Below are 14,738 nucleotides of genomic sequence, written 5' to 3'. Positions count from 1 at the left end.
CTTTATACTGAAACTATACTTAATTTGTTGATAGATTACAAAGTATAAATTTTAATTTTTAGAACAATAATAGGCATTTTGTTTAATTCTTCCAACAACTTTGTGAAAGTAGTTCCCATGTCCACTTTATGGTTGAGGAATCTGAGATTAAAAGACATCTCAAAAAACTTCCTCACATATGGGAGTTAGTAACTTAGAGCACAGAAACATACACTCATATAAGCTTAGACCCATGCTTTGTATAATGGAAATCAGTAAACAACCCAAATACATATCACAGAGAATGTATAAATACATTGTGATATGTTCATGCAAAGGGCTATTAAATAGCAGTGAAAAATAAGTGAACTAAACCTATATCCAATAATATCAGTGAAGTAATATGATGCTGAAATCTAAAGACAAGTCCACCTCAAGTTACTTAAAGCTTGTTATCCTTTAATACATTTAAGATCATCTCAAACTTGACAATATTCTTTTTGGAATATCTATAGATGTATCAAAATCATAGATGTATATAATATATAAACATATTAAGAAGAGTAAGAGGATGATTAACTCAAGATTCTAGAGGTTGGTTAACTTAAGCAGGAGGTAACAGAGACAGGTGATGTAAAATGTCTATCTAAGTAGATATGAATTATCATCAATGTTCTTGTTTCTTTGTTGGACAATAAGTTGATGTGTGTTTATAATAATATTTAAAACCAAGTGAGTAAACAGGCAAGCAGGTTATAATCCAACCAATGTAGTGTAGCATAAACCAAAGATTATGATTAAATTTTGGGCTTCTGAGACTGGGGGAATATAGTCAGTTATGAGCCTTCCATCTCTTCGTCTTGCTGAAGATTTCTCCCTTCTATTCCAGAGCTCTGTGTAAACTTTTCTCCAGCTCTAGATCCCTTCAATCGGCTCAAACGAAAAGCTGCCATGAGAAGCTCACTGTAGAACTTGCTATAGTGAGACAGAGAACCAGAAATGATAACTGGAAACATGGGTTCTACCTGGGGTCAGGGAAAGACCGTCTAGGGGAACTTCATGGCTCAAGTGCACAGGCCTGATGATTATAATTCACATGTATTGTGACCTTTTCTTTTTCCATAAGGTCTTGGCAAATTGTTTTGGAGATAAATCTCTGATTATCTTAGTTCTCAGATAGATATTACCTAATTCTGGGTTCTCCATAATGTACTAGCTTGAGTATCCTGGTGCTAAATGTGTGATGTGGATGTTATTTTGAGTTAGAAAGGTATGCTTAATCTTAGAAGGCATCAATAATAAAAACTACTAAAAATAAAAGGTCTTATATCTCCATTGCTACCCTTGACTTTATTGTTTATAATTTTAATAGGAAAAGCTTCACAGTATAGAAAAATGCATTGGAACCCAAACAATGAACTACATATACTAAACACCCAACTTTAACAAAACCTAAATTTTTGCCCTTTTTGGTTTCAGTTCTTACCTTGAAAATATTGACTGCTGTAGATACAATTAAAGCCTAAACTGCTACTCTTTCCTCTTTTCCTAAAGAAACCTATTATCCCAAATAAACTATTCGTTATTTTCATGCATGTTTCTAGAATTTCCCTATATATGTTTTATAAAAATGACACAATTCTCTTGCATGTTTTAATACTTTTTATCTGTTGTTGTACTTTTCTATCATTTTGCAACCGGCCTTTCCCAGTTAACATTGTATCTTGGAGTTTTACACTCCATGCATGTTGTTTTGATTACAAATGCTGTATAGTGTGAATAAAAAACAAGTTAAAGTATGTATGTACAGTTATAGCACAATATTTAACTGAATTACCTATTCTTCATCACTGAAGAATGCCATACTATTATATACCACAATTTCTACAAATTGTGAGTTTGTTTTTGGGACTGTCCATTTCTGTCCCTGTATATCCATTTTTTAGCCACATATTAGGACACCAAATGAATCTTAAAAAACTTCAAAGAACTAACCTCACAGAGATTAAATTCTCTGGCCAGAATGCTATTAAATTAGAAACTGGTAACAAAAAGATAGTTTAAGAAAACATGCTTGCAAACTAAGAATGCACTGCAAAATATTACTTAAGACCTTGAAAAAAGCTTGAGGGAAGGGCCAGGTGCAACTCCTGCCAGTACATGGAGAAAAAGAAGACTGCATTTACAAAATTTGTTGGGATAAAAATGTATGAGTTTTCCTTAGACTAACTTTCCTTGGACCCAAGGATGGTACATGAGCTGTGTCGTCTTGAAAATCATTCCACCTAAGAGAATTTCTTGCTTGAGTAAGGCAATTCTAGAAGAAGCTTAGAAGGGTGCAGTCAGATGTCCAGCATAAGGGAGGGGCTCTAAGGGATCAGACAGGGTTTGAATCAGTCTTGTCTGGGAAGAATGCATTAATGGTTACCTGTAGGTGGTCTCAAATGGACCAACATGATGCTCCGCAAGAGAAAAGAGTCAGTATTTGTAACTTCTACCAGCTTGATCATTCAAAAAGACCTTACCTTTCCATTTCCCTTCTTCAAATCAACACTGCAATAGCCAGAGACAGGAAAGGATGGAGACAATGGTGCAATGATGAAGAGAGTCACATCCCTCTTTCCCTAATGCAGGTTTCTGGATGAAAACATAAATCCATAAATCCTGCCTGGGAAGAAAGCACAGTTTAAATTGCTTGAGAATTAAAATGTTTATATTCTAATGTGTTGGAATTTTAGTACCTAAAAATGAGACTTTTCAAAAAGCAGTCGTGTGAAAAAAGTTACTTTTTGCTTTGTCTCTGCAAAGTTCAGCTTCTTCCAAAAATACTCTCTTAACAGAAGATGTTCTCCTTTAATCTTCTCTACCCTATAAGAAATTTTGTTACTATTTGACATATGAGAAAGCTTAACTTGCTTAAGATCACATAGTTAATAAGTGGCAGATATGGAATGAAGCTCCAGGTAAGTCTGACTCCAAAACCTTTGTATTAACTTCTAGACTACTGCACTTTAGTAGAAAATCTCTTTTTTTAGTTAACAAATGTTTAACGAGCACCCACTCATTCCCCAGCTCTGTGTTAGGTATTAGGAAGTCAGTGATGAATGTAGGAAGTCACTGATGAATGTTTGTTTGTTTGTTTATTTATTTTTAAGACAGAATTTCATTCTCGTTGCCCAGGCTGGAGTGCAATGGCATGATCTCGGATCCCACTGCAACTTCCGCCTTCTGGGTTCAAGCAATTCTCCTGCCTCAGCCTCTGAAGTAGTTGGGATTACAGGCACCTGCCACCATGCTTGGCTAAATTTTTTGTATTTTTGGTAGAGACCAGGTTTCACCATGTTGGCCAGGCGGGTCTTAAACTCCTGACCTCAGGTGATCCACCCACCTTGGCCTCCCAAAGTGTTGGGATTACAGATGTGAGCCACTGCTCCTGGCCAGTATATATGTGTACGTATGCGTGTATGTGTATCTACAGAGGTTCATATGTATATATGTGTGTGTGTATACACACACACATATATTCAAGTGATTAACAGTGTACATTGGGAGATAGGCAAGTCAATATTTACAAAGTTACTTGAAAAGTGAAAAGTGCTCTACTAAAATGACTGTGCAGGGACTTGGTGAAGTCTCCAAGTAGAAATGAAACCTGACTGAGTCCTTCAACATGAGTAGCTTTTCACTTGTTAGCATGTGGCCCTAAGTTTGGGCCCTAAGAGGATGGGAGGACATTCCATGAAAGAGAAAATATCATGTGTAAAAATGCTTTTTATTTTTTCAATAGTTTAAAGGGATATAGAATTTAAGTTTGGTCATTATTTTCTCTCAGCACTTTGGAAATATTATTTCCTAATTTTCTAGAATCTCTTGCTGCTGATAAATCTTTTGTCAGTCTGTTTGTGTTTCTTTCTTGTTGCTTTTAATATAACCTCTTTGTATTTTCTATTCAGTGTTTCCCTAACAGTGTCTATGTATGGAATTTAAAAAATTTATCTTGTTTGGGAGTTGTTGTGATTCTTCAATCTGAGGATTCATTTCCTTCATTAAGTCTGGCAAATTCTTAGTTTGTGTCTCTTCAATATTGCCTCTCATCTGTTTTCCCATATACTTAATCTTGGACTTATTTTTTATTAGGTATATTTAATGTGTACAACATAAGGTTTTAATGTACACATACATAGTGAAATGGTTACAACAGTCAAGCAAATTAACATATCCATTACCTCACATAGCTACCTATTTTTTTTTGTGGCAAGAACGCCTTAAATCTACTTTCTTGGCAAATTTCCAGGGTAGAAGTATACAATGCAGTATTATTAATATGTCATCTTGCTGTATAGCATACCTGTAGATATCCATCATACAAAACTGTAACTTTGTATCTTTTGACCTCTATCTACTCATTTCTTCCCCTTCCCTACTCCCACTAATCACCCTTCTAGTCACTGTTTCTATGTATTTAGCTTTTAAAAAATAAGATTCTATGTAAAAGTAAAATTATGCAGTATTTTTTTCCTGTGCCTGGCTTATTTCACTTGACATGATATCCGCCAGGTTCCTCCATGTTATCACAAAAAAAGAGCAGAACCCCTTCCTTTTTAAAGACTAAATGATATTCCACAATTTCTTCAGCCATTCATTCATTAAAAGACACTTAGGTCATTTCCATATTTTAGCTATTGTGAATAAGGCTGCAGTGAACATGGGAGTGCAGATACTCTCTGAGGCGCTGATTTATTTTCCTTTGGGTATATGCCCAGGAGAGGGGTTGCTGGGTCACCTGGTCATTCTATTTTTAAGTTTTTGAAGACCCTCTGTACTGTTTTCCATAATGGATGCACCAATTTACATTCCTACCAACAATGTGCACATGTTCCCTTTCCTTCACATCCTTGCCAATGCTTGTTATTTCTTCTTGTTATTCTGCATAATAACCATCCTAGCAGGCGTGAGGTACTATCTCATTGTGATTTTGATTTTCATTTCCCTGATGATTAGTGATGTTGAGCACACTTTCATGTACCTATGGCCATTTGTATATCTTTGGAGGAATATTTATTCAGGTTCGGGTATGGTTTAGCCCTGTGTCCCCACCCAAATCTCATCTCCAATTGTAATCCCCACATGTCAAGGGAGGGACCTGGTGGAAGGTGATTGGATCATGGGGGTGGTTTCCCCCATGCTGTTCTCATGAGAGTGCATTCTCATGAGATCTTATGGTTTTATAGGTGGCAGTTCCCCCTGCATTTTCTCTCTCCTGCTGCCTTGTGAAGAAGGTACTTGCTTCTCCTTTGCCCTCTGCCATGATTGCAAGCTTCCTGAGGGCTCCCCAGCTGTGTGGAACTGTGAGTCAATTAAACCTCTTTCCTTTATAAATTACCCAGTCTTGGGTATTTCTTTTTTATTTCCTTTTTTCTTTTTTCTTTTTTTTTTTGAGGTGGAGTTCACTCTTGTTGCCCAGGCTGGAGTGCAATGGTGTGATCTCTGCTCACCACAACCTCTGCATCTTGGGTTGAAGCGATTCTCCTGCCTCAGCCTCCTGAGTAGCTGGGATTACAGTCATGTGCCACCATGCCTGGCTAATTTTGTATTTTTAGTAGGGACGGGGTTTCTCCGTGTTGGTCAGGCTGTCGTGTATTTGTTTATAGCAGCATGAAAATGGACTAATACAGGTTCTTTTTGCCCCCACCCTTACCCTTTTTTTGAGACATAGTCTCACGCTATCACCCAAGCTGGAGTGCATTGGTGTGATCTCGGCTCACAGCAACCTCTGCCTCCGGGTTCAAGAAATTCTCCTGCTTCAGTCTCCCAAGTAGCTGGGACCACAGACGTGTTCCACCACACCTGGCTAATTTTTGTATTTTTAGGAGAGTTGAGGTTTTGCCATGTTGGCCAGACTGGTCTCGAACTCCTGACCTCAAGTGATCTGCCTGCCTTGGCCTCCGAAAATTCCGGGATTACAGGCATGAGCCACCATGCCTGGCCTCTTTGCCCATTTTTAAACTTGGTTATTATCATTATTATTTTGCTATTGAGTATAAGTTTTTAAGCATATTTTGGATATTAACCCCTTATCAGATATATTGTTTGCAAATATTATCTCCCAGTCTGTCGGCTGCCTTTTCATTCTGTTGATTACTTCATTTGCTGTGCAGAAGCTTTTTAGTTTGATGTAGTCTCACTTGTTTACCACTGCTTTTGTTGCCTGAGCATTTGATGTAGTATCCAGAAAATCACTGCCAAAACTAATGTCAATGAGTCTCCCCCTTTTATTTTCTTCTTGGAATTTTATGGTTTCAGGACTTGTGTTTAGGTCTTCAGTCCATTTTGAGTTGATTTTAGTAAATGGTATAAGATAAGGGTCCAATTCCATTTTTTTGGTATGTAGTGTCCATTTTTTTTCCTTGGACTTATTTGATATATAGTGGGTTTTCTTATTTTGTTTCCTGAGATTCTTAACTCTTGATATGGTTTGGCTATGTCTCCACCCAAATCTCATCTTGAATTCCTATGTGTTGAGGGAGGGAGTCAGTGGGAGGTAATTGAATCATGGGGGCAGTCTGTCCTGTGCTGTTCTCATGATTGTAAATAAGTCTCACGAGATCTGATTTTTTTTTTTTTTTTTTTTTTTTTTGAGATGGAGTCTTGCTCTATCACCCAGCCTGGAGTGCAGTGGCTCAATCTTGGCTCACTGCAAGCTCTGCCTCCCGGGTTTACGCCATTCTCCTGCCTCAGCCTCCCGAGTAGCTGGGACTACAGGCACCCGCCACCTCGCCCGGCTAGTTTTTCGTATTTTTTAGTAGAGACGGGGTTTCACCGTGTTAGCCAGGATGATTTCGATCTCCTGACCTCGTGATCCACCCGTCTCGGCCTCCCAAAGTGATCTGATGGTTTTATAAAGGGGAGTTTCCCTGCAGAAGCTCTCTTCTCTTGTCTGCCACCATGTGAGATGTGCCTTTCAACTTCTGCCATGATTGTGAGGTCTCCTCAGCCATGTGGAATTGTAAGTCCATTAAACCTCTTTATTTTTTATATTGCCCAGTCTTGGGTATGTCTTTATCAGCAGGGTGAAAACAAACTAATACAAATACCCTTCATATTATCTTTTTCAGCAGGGTGAAAACAAACGAATACAAACCCTCTTCATATTATCTTGGTCACTTTGTACTGTCTTCTGGGTATTTTTCTTAGAATTAGCTGCTTTCCATTATTCTAGGTGAAGTAACTCAGTAATGGAAAACCAAACATTGCATGTTCTCACTCATAAGTAGGAGCTAAGCTATGAGGATGTAAAGGCAAAAGAATGATACAATGGACTTTGGGGACTTGGGGGAAGGGGTGGAAGGGAGGTGAGGGATAAAAGACTACAAATTGGGTACTGTGTATACTGCTTGGGTGATGGGTGCACCAAAATCTCAGAAATCACCGCTGAAGAATTCACTCTTATAAGCAAATACCACCTGTTCTTCCAAAACCTATAAAAATAAAAAAAATTAAAAAGAACTAACTTCTCTCTTCAGCCGCTGTCCAACCCATCCATTGAGTTTTTCATTTCAATGTGAATGTTTTCATTTTCTAGTAATCCTTTTTGGGGCTTTAAAAATATGTTTTCTCTTTCTGATTACTTCTTTCTTATAATCTTTATTTTCTCTCTTAGATGCTAAGTACTTTAAACATAATGTATATTCCTTAACAGTTTGGTTAATTTTATGACATTTCGAGGAGGTGATTCACATTATTTGTTGATTGATGAATATCTTCATAATGAATAAACCTTATGTGTATTTTGTAATTTTGAATTGTGAGCTCGTCTTTGGTGGGTTTCTGTTTGTGGGATTCCTGTCTAGAGTCTGTAAGTCACTGAGGAGAAATTTTATGTTCCCTTCTATAAGGTACTCCAATGCTTTTACCTGTATGAGGATAATTTTTATGTTACTTTTTTATTTTGATGGTTCTAGAATTGTATATATTTTGTAAATTAGCATTATCCACTCCTTATGTGGTACAGATCCATAACTGAATTTTCATTAGTTCTCACATACCCTGTGTGGGTGTAGGTGTGTGTGTGCGTTTTCCTGTTTGTGTATACCCTTTCACTGAAAGTTTAGCCTTTTGAATGTCCTGAATTTATGTGGTGATCTCTACCTCCTGCCTCGTACAGGTTTGAGCTCTCATCTGTTCTACATGGATGTTAATAATCAAGCCTGTGAACTATGAAGACTGATGTGATGCCCTTGAACCTACCTGCCACCTCTCACCTGCCTTCACTATCTCCACCATCACAGATAGTTTTAAGATATTAATTTTTCATATTCCTCTTTGATTACAGACTCTTATATTTCCCTTACATTCTTGAAAGCTCAGTTATGATTTTAAAAGTATGATTATTATATTTTCTCTAAATTTCTATTTGTGTTGAGTGGGTGTGTGTGGATGATTGTATTATGTACCTCATATTTCAGAAAGCCCAAATTCTCAAAATAATGGGAAGATGTGCAGGGGTGTGAGAGCTTACCATGTTTGAGAATTAAGAAAAAATGTCTAGTTTAAAACATTGGGGCCGAGCATGGTGGCTCATGCCTGTAATCCCAGCATTTTGGGAGGCCAAGATGGTTGGATCACGAGATCAGGAGTTCAAGACCAACCTGGCCAACATGGTGAAACCCTGTCTCTTCTAAAAATACAAAAATGAACTGGGTATGGTGATGTGTGCCTGTACTCCCAGCTACTTGGAAGGCTAAGGCTAGAGAATCACTTAACCCTGGGAGGTGGAGGTTGCAGTGAGCCAAGATCGAGCCACTGCACTCCAGCCTGGGCGACAGAGCGAGATTCTGTCTAAAAAAAAAATTGAAACAAACAAAACAAAACACTGGACATGTGACTCAGTATAATCCTAAGAGAAGTTATGTACTAATAATGGAAGTTCCATACAAGACAGATTAAGCCATTTGGATTTTATTCTGAAGTCCCTGACTATTTAAACACAGAGTCACATGTTGAAAGTTTTATTCCAGTATCAGTATGGAAAACCTATCAGGAGAGATAAGTAGATAAACCAGTAATGAGGTTATAGAAATTAGTATTGGTTAGAGATGCTAAAACTTAAATAGTCATAGTAGACTAACAGCAAATAATGGATATAAGGGAAAACATAGAAGTTAATGAGTGATTGGATGTGGGAGATGATGGAGTAATTCCTTCAGTTTTTTGTTTGTGCATCAGGCAGATGATAATGATAACGCCATTAACTAACATAGGGAACAAAGAGAAAGAACAGGTAATTTCATGACATTCTAAAGCAGTATCTCATGTAAGAGTTCTTTGATGGGGTCTTTAGGTTTTTCTAAATATAAGATCATGTTGTCAGCAAACATGGATAATTTGGCTTCCTCTTTTCTAATTTGGGTGGCTTTTCTTTCTTTCATTGGCCTGATTGCTCTGGCTAGAACTTCTAGTACTATGTTGAATAGGAGTGGTAAAAGTGGACATCCTTGTCTTGTTCCAGATCTTAGAGGAAACATAAAAATGTCAGCTATGTCAGAAGAATTGTTTCTTTATATGGTATGTGTTTTAATGGTATGTTATTTTCCATACAGGTTCAGTGAGAAGAAATCATGAGGATTGCAGTTGGCTGAGGTATGAATGGAAGGTAAGGAATCGGAGACAGTGAATATAGATAATTGTTTCATGCAGTCAGCCCCTGGAAAAAGATAAGAAATAGTTGGATGAACAGACAAGTATGAATAAAGAGTTTTTCACTGTAGGTGGGACTTTAGTAGGGCTTGTGAAGTAGATGGAACAAGTCACTATGGTGGGTGAAAAGGAAGAAATAAAGGAGAAAATAAATATATTAAGGAAGCGAAATCCTACACCTTAGAGAGGGAGCATAGATGGTCAAGGTTGAATCTAGGTCTTTAATGATACTGAGGAACATAATATAATTAAATAGAAATGTTATGATCCCTAACCTCAGACCCATGAGTTTCTTTTTGACTTAAATTGTCTTTCAGGCAGGCTGACTGTCACTCACCATGAGCTGCGCCTCTAATGCTTCACACTCTCCAGTTTTCTTGCTCCTCGGGTTCTCAAGAACTAATATCTCCCACACTCTCCTCTTCTTCCTGTTCCTGGCTGTTTACCTGGCCACCATATTGGGGAATGTGACACTAGTGCTGCTCATGTCCTGGGACTCCAGACTCCACTCACCCATGTGTTATCTGCTTCGTGGCCTCTCTGTGATAGACATGGGGCTATCCACAGTCACATTGCCCCAGTTGCTGGCCCATCTGGTCTCTGATTACCCAACCATTCCTGCTGCCCGCTGCTTGGCTCAGTTCTTTTTTTTCTATGCATTTGGGGTTACAGATACGCTTGTCATTGCTGTCATGGCTGTGGATCGCTATGTGGCCATTTGTGACTCCCTGCACTATACTTTGGTAATGAATCACCAACGGTGTGCCTGCTTACTAGCATTGAGCTGGGTAGTGTCCATACTGCACACCATGTTGCATGTGGGACTCATCCTGCCTCTTTGCTGGACGCGGGATGCTGGGAGCAATGTTAACCTTCCTCACTTCTTTTGTGACCACCGGCCACTTCTGCGAGCCTCTTGTTCTGACACACATTCTAATGAGCTGGCCATATTCTTTGAGGGTGGCTTCCTTATGCTGGGCCCCTGTGCCCTCATTGTACTCTCTTATGTCCGAATTGGGGCCACTATTCTATGTTTGCTTTCAGCTGCTGGTCGCCACCAAGCAGTCTCCACCTGTGGATCCCACCTCACCATGGTTGGTTTCCTCTATGGCACCATCATTTCGGTCTACTTCCAACCTCCCTCCCAGAACTCTCAGCATCAGGATATGGTGGCTTCAGTAATGTGTACTGCTATTACACCTTTGGCCAACCCTTTTGTGTATAGCCTCCGCAATAAGGATGTCAAGGGTGCACTCCACAGGCTGCTTGAATGGGGGAAGGTAGACCCCTGATTAGCCTGCTGTGGGTCATACTGAATAGGTGAGAAAAGTCATGGGCATATTATAAGCAGAGTTGGTTTTGGGGAGATCAGAGGGAGGAAGATCAGAGGGACGGAGGGCCTAGATAACTTAAGGAACTCCAGATTTGCTTCTTGTCAATGTTTTGCTTTGATAGAGCCATAAACATTGTACATTCATAGACACATAACATCAGGGCTTCCTTACCCTCCATCAGGCCTTTTATTTTATCAAAGTGGATGAAAATGAATTACCAAGTCTAGGTGGTTTTAATTTTAGAGTTCTAAGGGAATATGAGGATAGGATTGTGAAACTATGAACTAAAGGAAGGGCAGTAGAGTTAGTCATCGTCACATTTAGGTTGGTGTGCGTTCTTGTGGGAGTGTGTTTGTGTATATCAGAAAGTAAGGAAGACAACAGTTTAGACAAATAGGGCTGTCAAGTTCACTACCTATTCCATTCAATGAGCAAAAATATGTCCCAGAGTGAGTATGAAATGATAATCACAATTCTACTATTCCTTAAATTAGCCCTAATTTCCATGGGTTTCTTATAGTGTGAGCATCTAACTCTGATGCATATGAGTTCTATTTTATATATTTTTAATTAATTTTTAATGTGCATTAAAAATAAAATATAGATAGAAAAATGCAAGCTAACTACTTTGTTGCATAAAAGAAGGAAGAGTGAACTATCTTAACGCTGATTAAAACATTGGGACTTTTCTTAGCTTTTTGGCAGCTGGAAAATTGGTCTCTATTTTGGTGCTTCTTAAAAGATTAAAATGGTAATTTTGAGGGTACTCAATTTTCACTTTTATGCATTGACTTTTGCCCTCCACCCCACTTGAGATGCAGCTTCACTCAAATAGATTGTAATGTAATTGTAAGCAGCGTTTTCTGTGTTGAGGGTTTCCAGGACATCTATGGCTTCTAGAGTTATAAGAACTCTAGAAGGCACCTTGACAATCACAGAACACTCTTTTTGGGACATCTTCAGCATTATTGGTCATTATTGGTCCAGCCAAGATGTGGTCTTCTCTGCTGCTTCTCCTTACTGAGTTTGCTGACCTCTGTCTCTATTCCTCTATAAGTCCCTCCACCCCCATCCCAAGGTACTACTTCAGTCCCTGGGATCTCCCCATTTCAGATACAATTTCTATATTCCCCTGACTACTTCCACACTGTCTTCTCACCAGCATCTTCTGTTCACTTAATACATGCTACCTTTCTCAAAGCATTGGCAACATGCAGTGGTCTCATCTCAATGCTTAATCTACCTTGTCTGCTGGTGAGTTTTGACATAGTTTGTTGGGAACCATCACCTCACCCATATGCCTGGCTCCCTTGACATTGTACCATTGGTGGCCTCTAATGTCTCTCCATCTTTTCTGTACCCTGTGTGACATCTCTTCCCTCTACTTCAAGTCTTAGGCACCTTGCCTATGCTTGTCTCATCCTGTTACAGAACTAATTCACTCTAAATATGCCACTTCTCTTTTCAAATTAATACCACCTTACAATGAAAATCTAGGAAACTAAATCCTCACAGTAGATTCATTTCCACAGCTCTTCATTTATTGCCATTATCACCACTGATATCTAAGGTTACAATAAGTCAAGCCTAATTCTTCCTCTGTCTATATCAGTACTTTTCAACTTTCACCGTACATTAGAATCACCTGGGAGTTTTAAAAAACTCAGTTTCCTGGGCCCCCACTCTGGAGATTTGGATCCACTTGCTGTGAGGTAAAGCTTAAGCATCAGTATTTTTAAGTGTTCCCCAAATGATTCTAATATGTAGCTATAGTCAAGACCATTGGCTTAATGTGATGTGTTTTGAAGCTTATCAATTAATCCTCCTAAAACCTCTTGCATCTGAACAGCAGTAATAGCTTTTATATAGCACTTACTATGTGTCAGACACTGTTTTAGGATCTCTCCACATATTAACTCACTATGTCACTATGTCACTCAGCAACCTGATGAAGTAATTGCTGTAATTGCCCCCATGAGGCACAGAGAGAATAAATTACTTGCTTGGAGTCAAACTTTGGTCATCTGTCTCCAACTATCCTGCGGCTTGTATTCCATATTTCCTCTCCAAATTGAACTATGCCTAGTTCTCATAATTTTTACCTCATCTAGATCTTTATCACATCCTATGGAAATTACAATGGGCCTTCTTGCTATCAATCTCTTCCATTGTTGATGGTGTTAATCTTACAGAGTGCACTGCATAAATTAGCACATATGCCACCCATGTGCATTGGATTTGAAGTCATCAGGCTTCATCCAGTTTTGCTCAACTCAATCCCATCACTTCCTCACTGTGTCATCTTAATTGAGGTCTTGCATCTGTGAGCCTTGGTTTTCCCAGAGATGATAATACCTGCATTACTTTCCTCACAAGTTAATTATGCTTCTAACATTGTGCATGCGATTTTGCTTTGTAAACTATTAAGAACAGAAAACCAAATGCTGCATGTTCTCACTCATAGGTGGGAATTGAACAATGAGATCACCTGGACACAGGAAGGGAGCATCACACACTGGGTCCTATTGTGGGGAGGGGGTAGGGGGGAGGGATAGCGTTAGGAGATATACCTAATGTAAATGACGAGTTAATGGGTGCAGCACACCAACATGGCACATGTATACATATGTAACAAACCTGCACATTGTGCACATGTACCCAAGATCTTAAAGTATAATAATAAAAAAAGAAAAGTTATGATGATTATGGTCCATTTTTCAAGTTCATCAGCATCTTTTTTGAAATTGGATTATACTGTTGAAGAGAGAAAAGGCTATATTATATATTTATTAATTATTTCCCAAAGTAGCTGGTCACGAAACAGGTGCAAATATTCATAAGCACCCATTGACAACTATGTTCTTTGTTCTTTTTTTGCTGGAAATGCTCACAGTTTCTACAGCACTGGAGTACAAATGATGAGAAATTTTAATTTCTCATCAAATTATACATTTTCCTGGAATCCTGTCCCAGCCCCCTCTATTCTCTCCTCTATTGTTCTCCGTCTTTCCTTTTCTTCCTCTACCTCTTCTGTTTCTTCTGCTTCTGCTTCTTTTGACAATTTCCTAGTACAGTGCTTTTCAAACTTTACATGGAACTTTTATTTCTAATAATAGATTTTCATGTAATGCCAATGTTGCTGCTCAGTGGACCACACGTTGAGTAAGTAGCAGGGTCCTAGTGTGTTTTATTTGATTAAAAAATTATCCTACCACTAGAACATAGGAATTTTACTCATATGCATATTTTCATAATAACAATTTACATATAATTTTGCAAAAATGTTTAAAATAATATCAAAATAATTTTCGTGGTGTTACAGTGTCATTGTTATAAGAATTTTCATGGCTGCTAAATACCTGGTGGTAGGAACCATTTAATTCTTCACCCTCAAGTGTCCATCAAAGAGAACCAATCTTACCTCAAAGTGCAGAAGTAAAAAAACTGGCAAGAAAATTTCTGTAACCCTCATCTACCACTTATACACAGGAAGAGGAGGAATTTTTCTAATTAGTAATCTTTACATTTATTCTGGCTAGCCCTGAGCTTCAAGCTTCTGTGTCAGTGGCACAGAACAACCCCACAGCATATCAGAAACATGTGATAGCTCTAAAAGTATACTGATGCCCAGGTCATACCACAGACCAATTAATGCAGAATCACAGAGGTGGGCCAAGACAGTGATATTTTTATAATTTTCTTCAGGTGCAAAGTCAGGATTGTGAATCA

At 38.5% G+C, this 14,738-nt stretch overlaps 1 protein-coding gene across 1 annotated transcript; it reads left to right on the top strand.

The window, feature by feature from the left end:
* Window positions 1-9,353: 9,353 nt before the first annotated feature.
* OR1B1 (olfactory receptor family 1 subfamily B member 1) lies at window positions 9,354-11,146 on the top strand. The gene has a single exon (XM_008006360.3). It carries the CDS (start codon window positions 10,014-10,016, stop codon window positions 10,965-10,967), a length of 954 nt encoding a protein of 317 aa, XP_008004551.3. The 5' UTR covers window positions 9,354-10,013; the 3' UTR covers window positions 10,968-11,146.
* The last annotated feature ends 3,592 nt before the right edge of the window (window positions 11,147-14,738 follow it).

Source organism: Chlorocebus sabaeus, chromosome 12, assembly GCF_047675955.1.
Source record: "Chlorocebus sabaeus isolate Y175 chromosome 12, mChlSab1.0.hap1, whole genome shotgun sequence".
NCBI classification, from domain to species: Eukaryota; Metazoa; Chordata; class Mammalia; order Primates; family Cercopithecidae; genus Chlorocebus; species Chlorocebus sabaeus.
The sequence above is the reverse complement of the archived record's forward strand: the minus strand, read 5'-3'. Positions and strand labels throughout refer to the sequence as shown.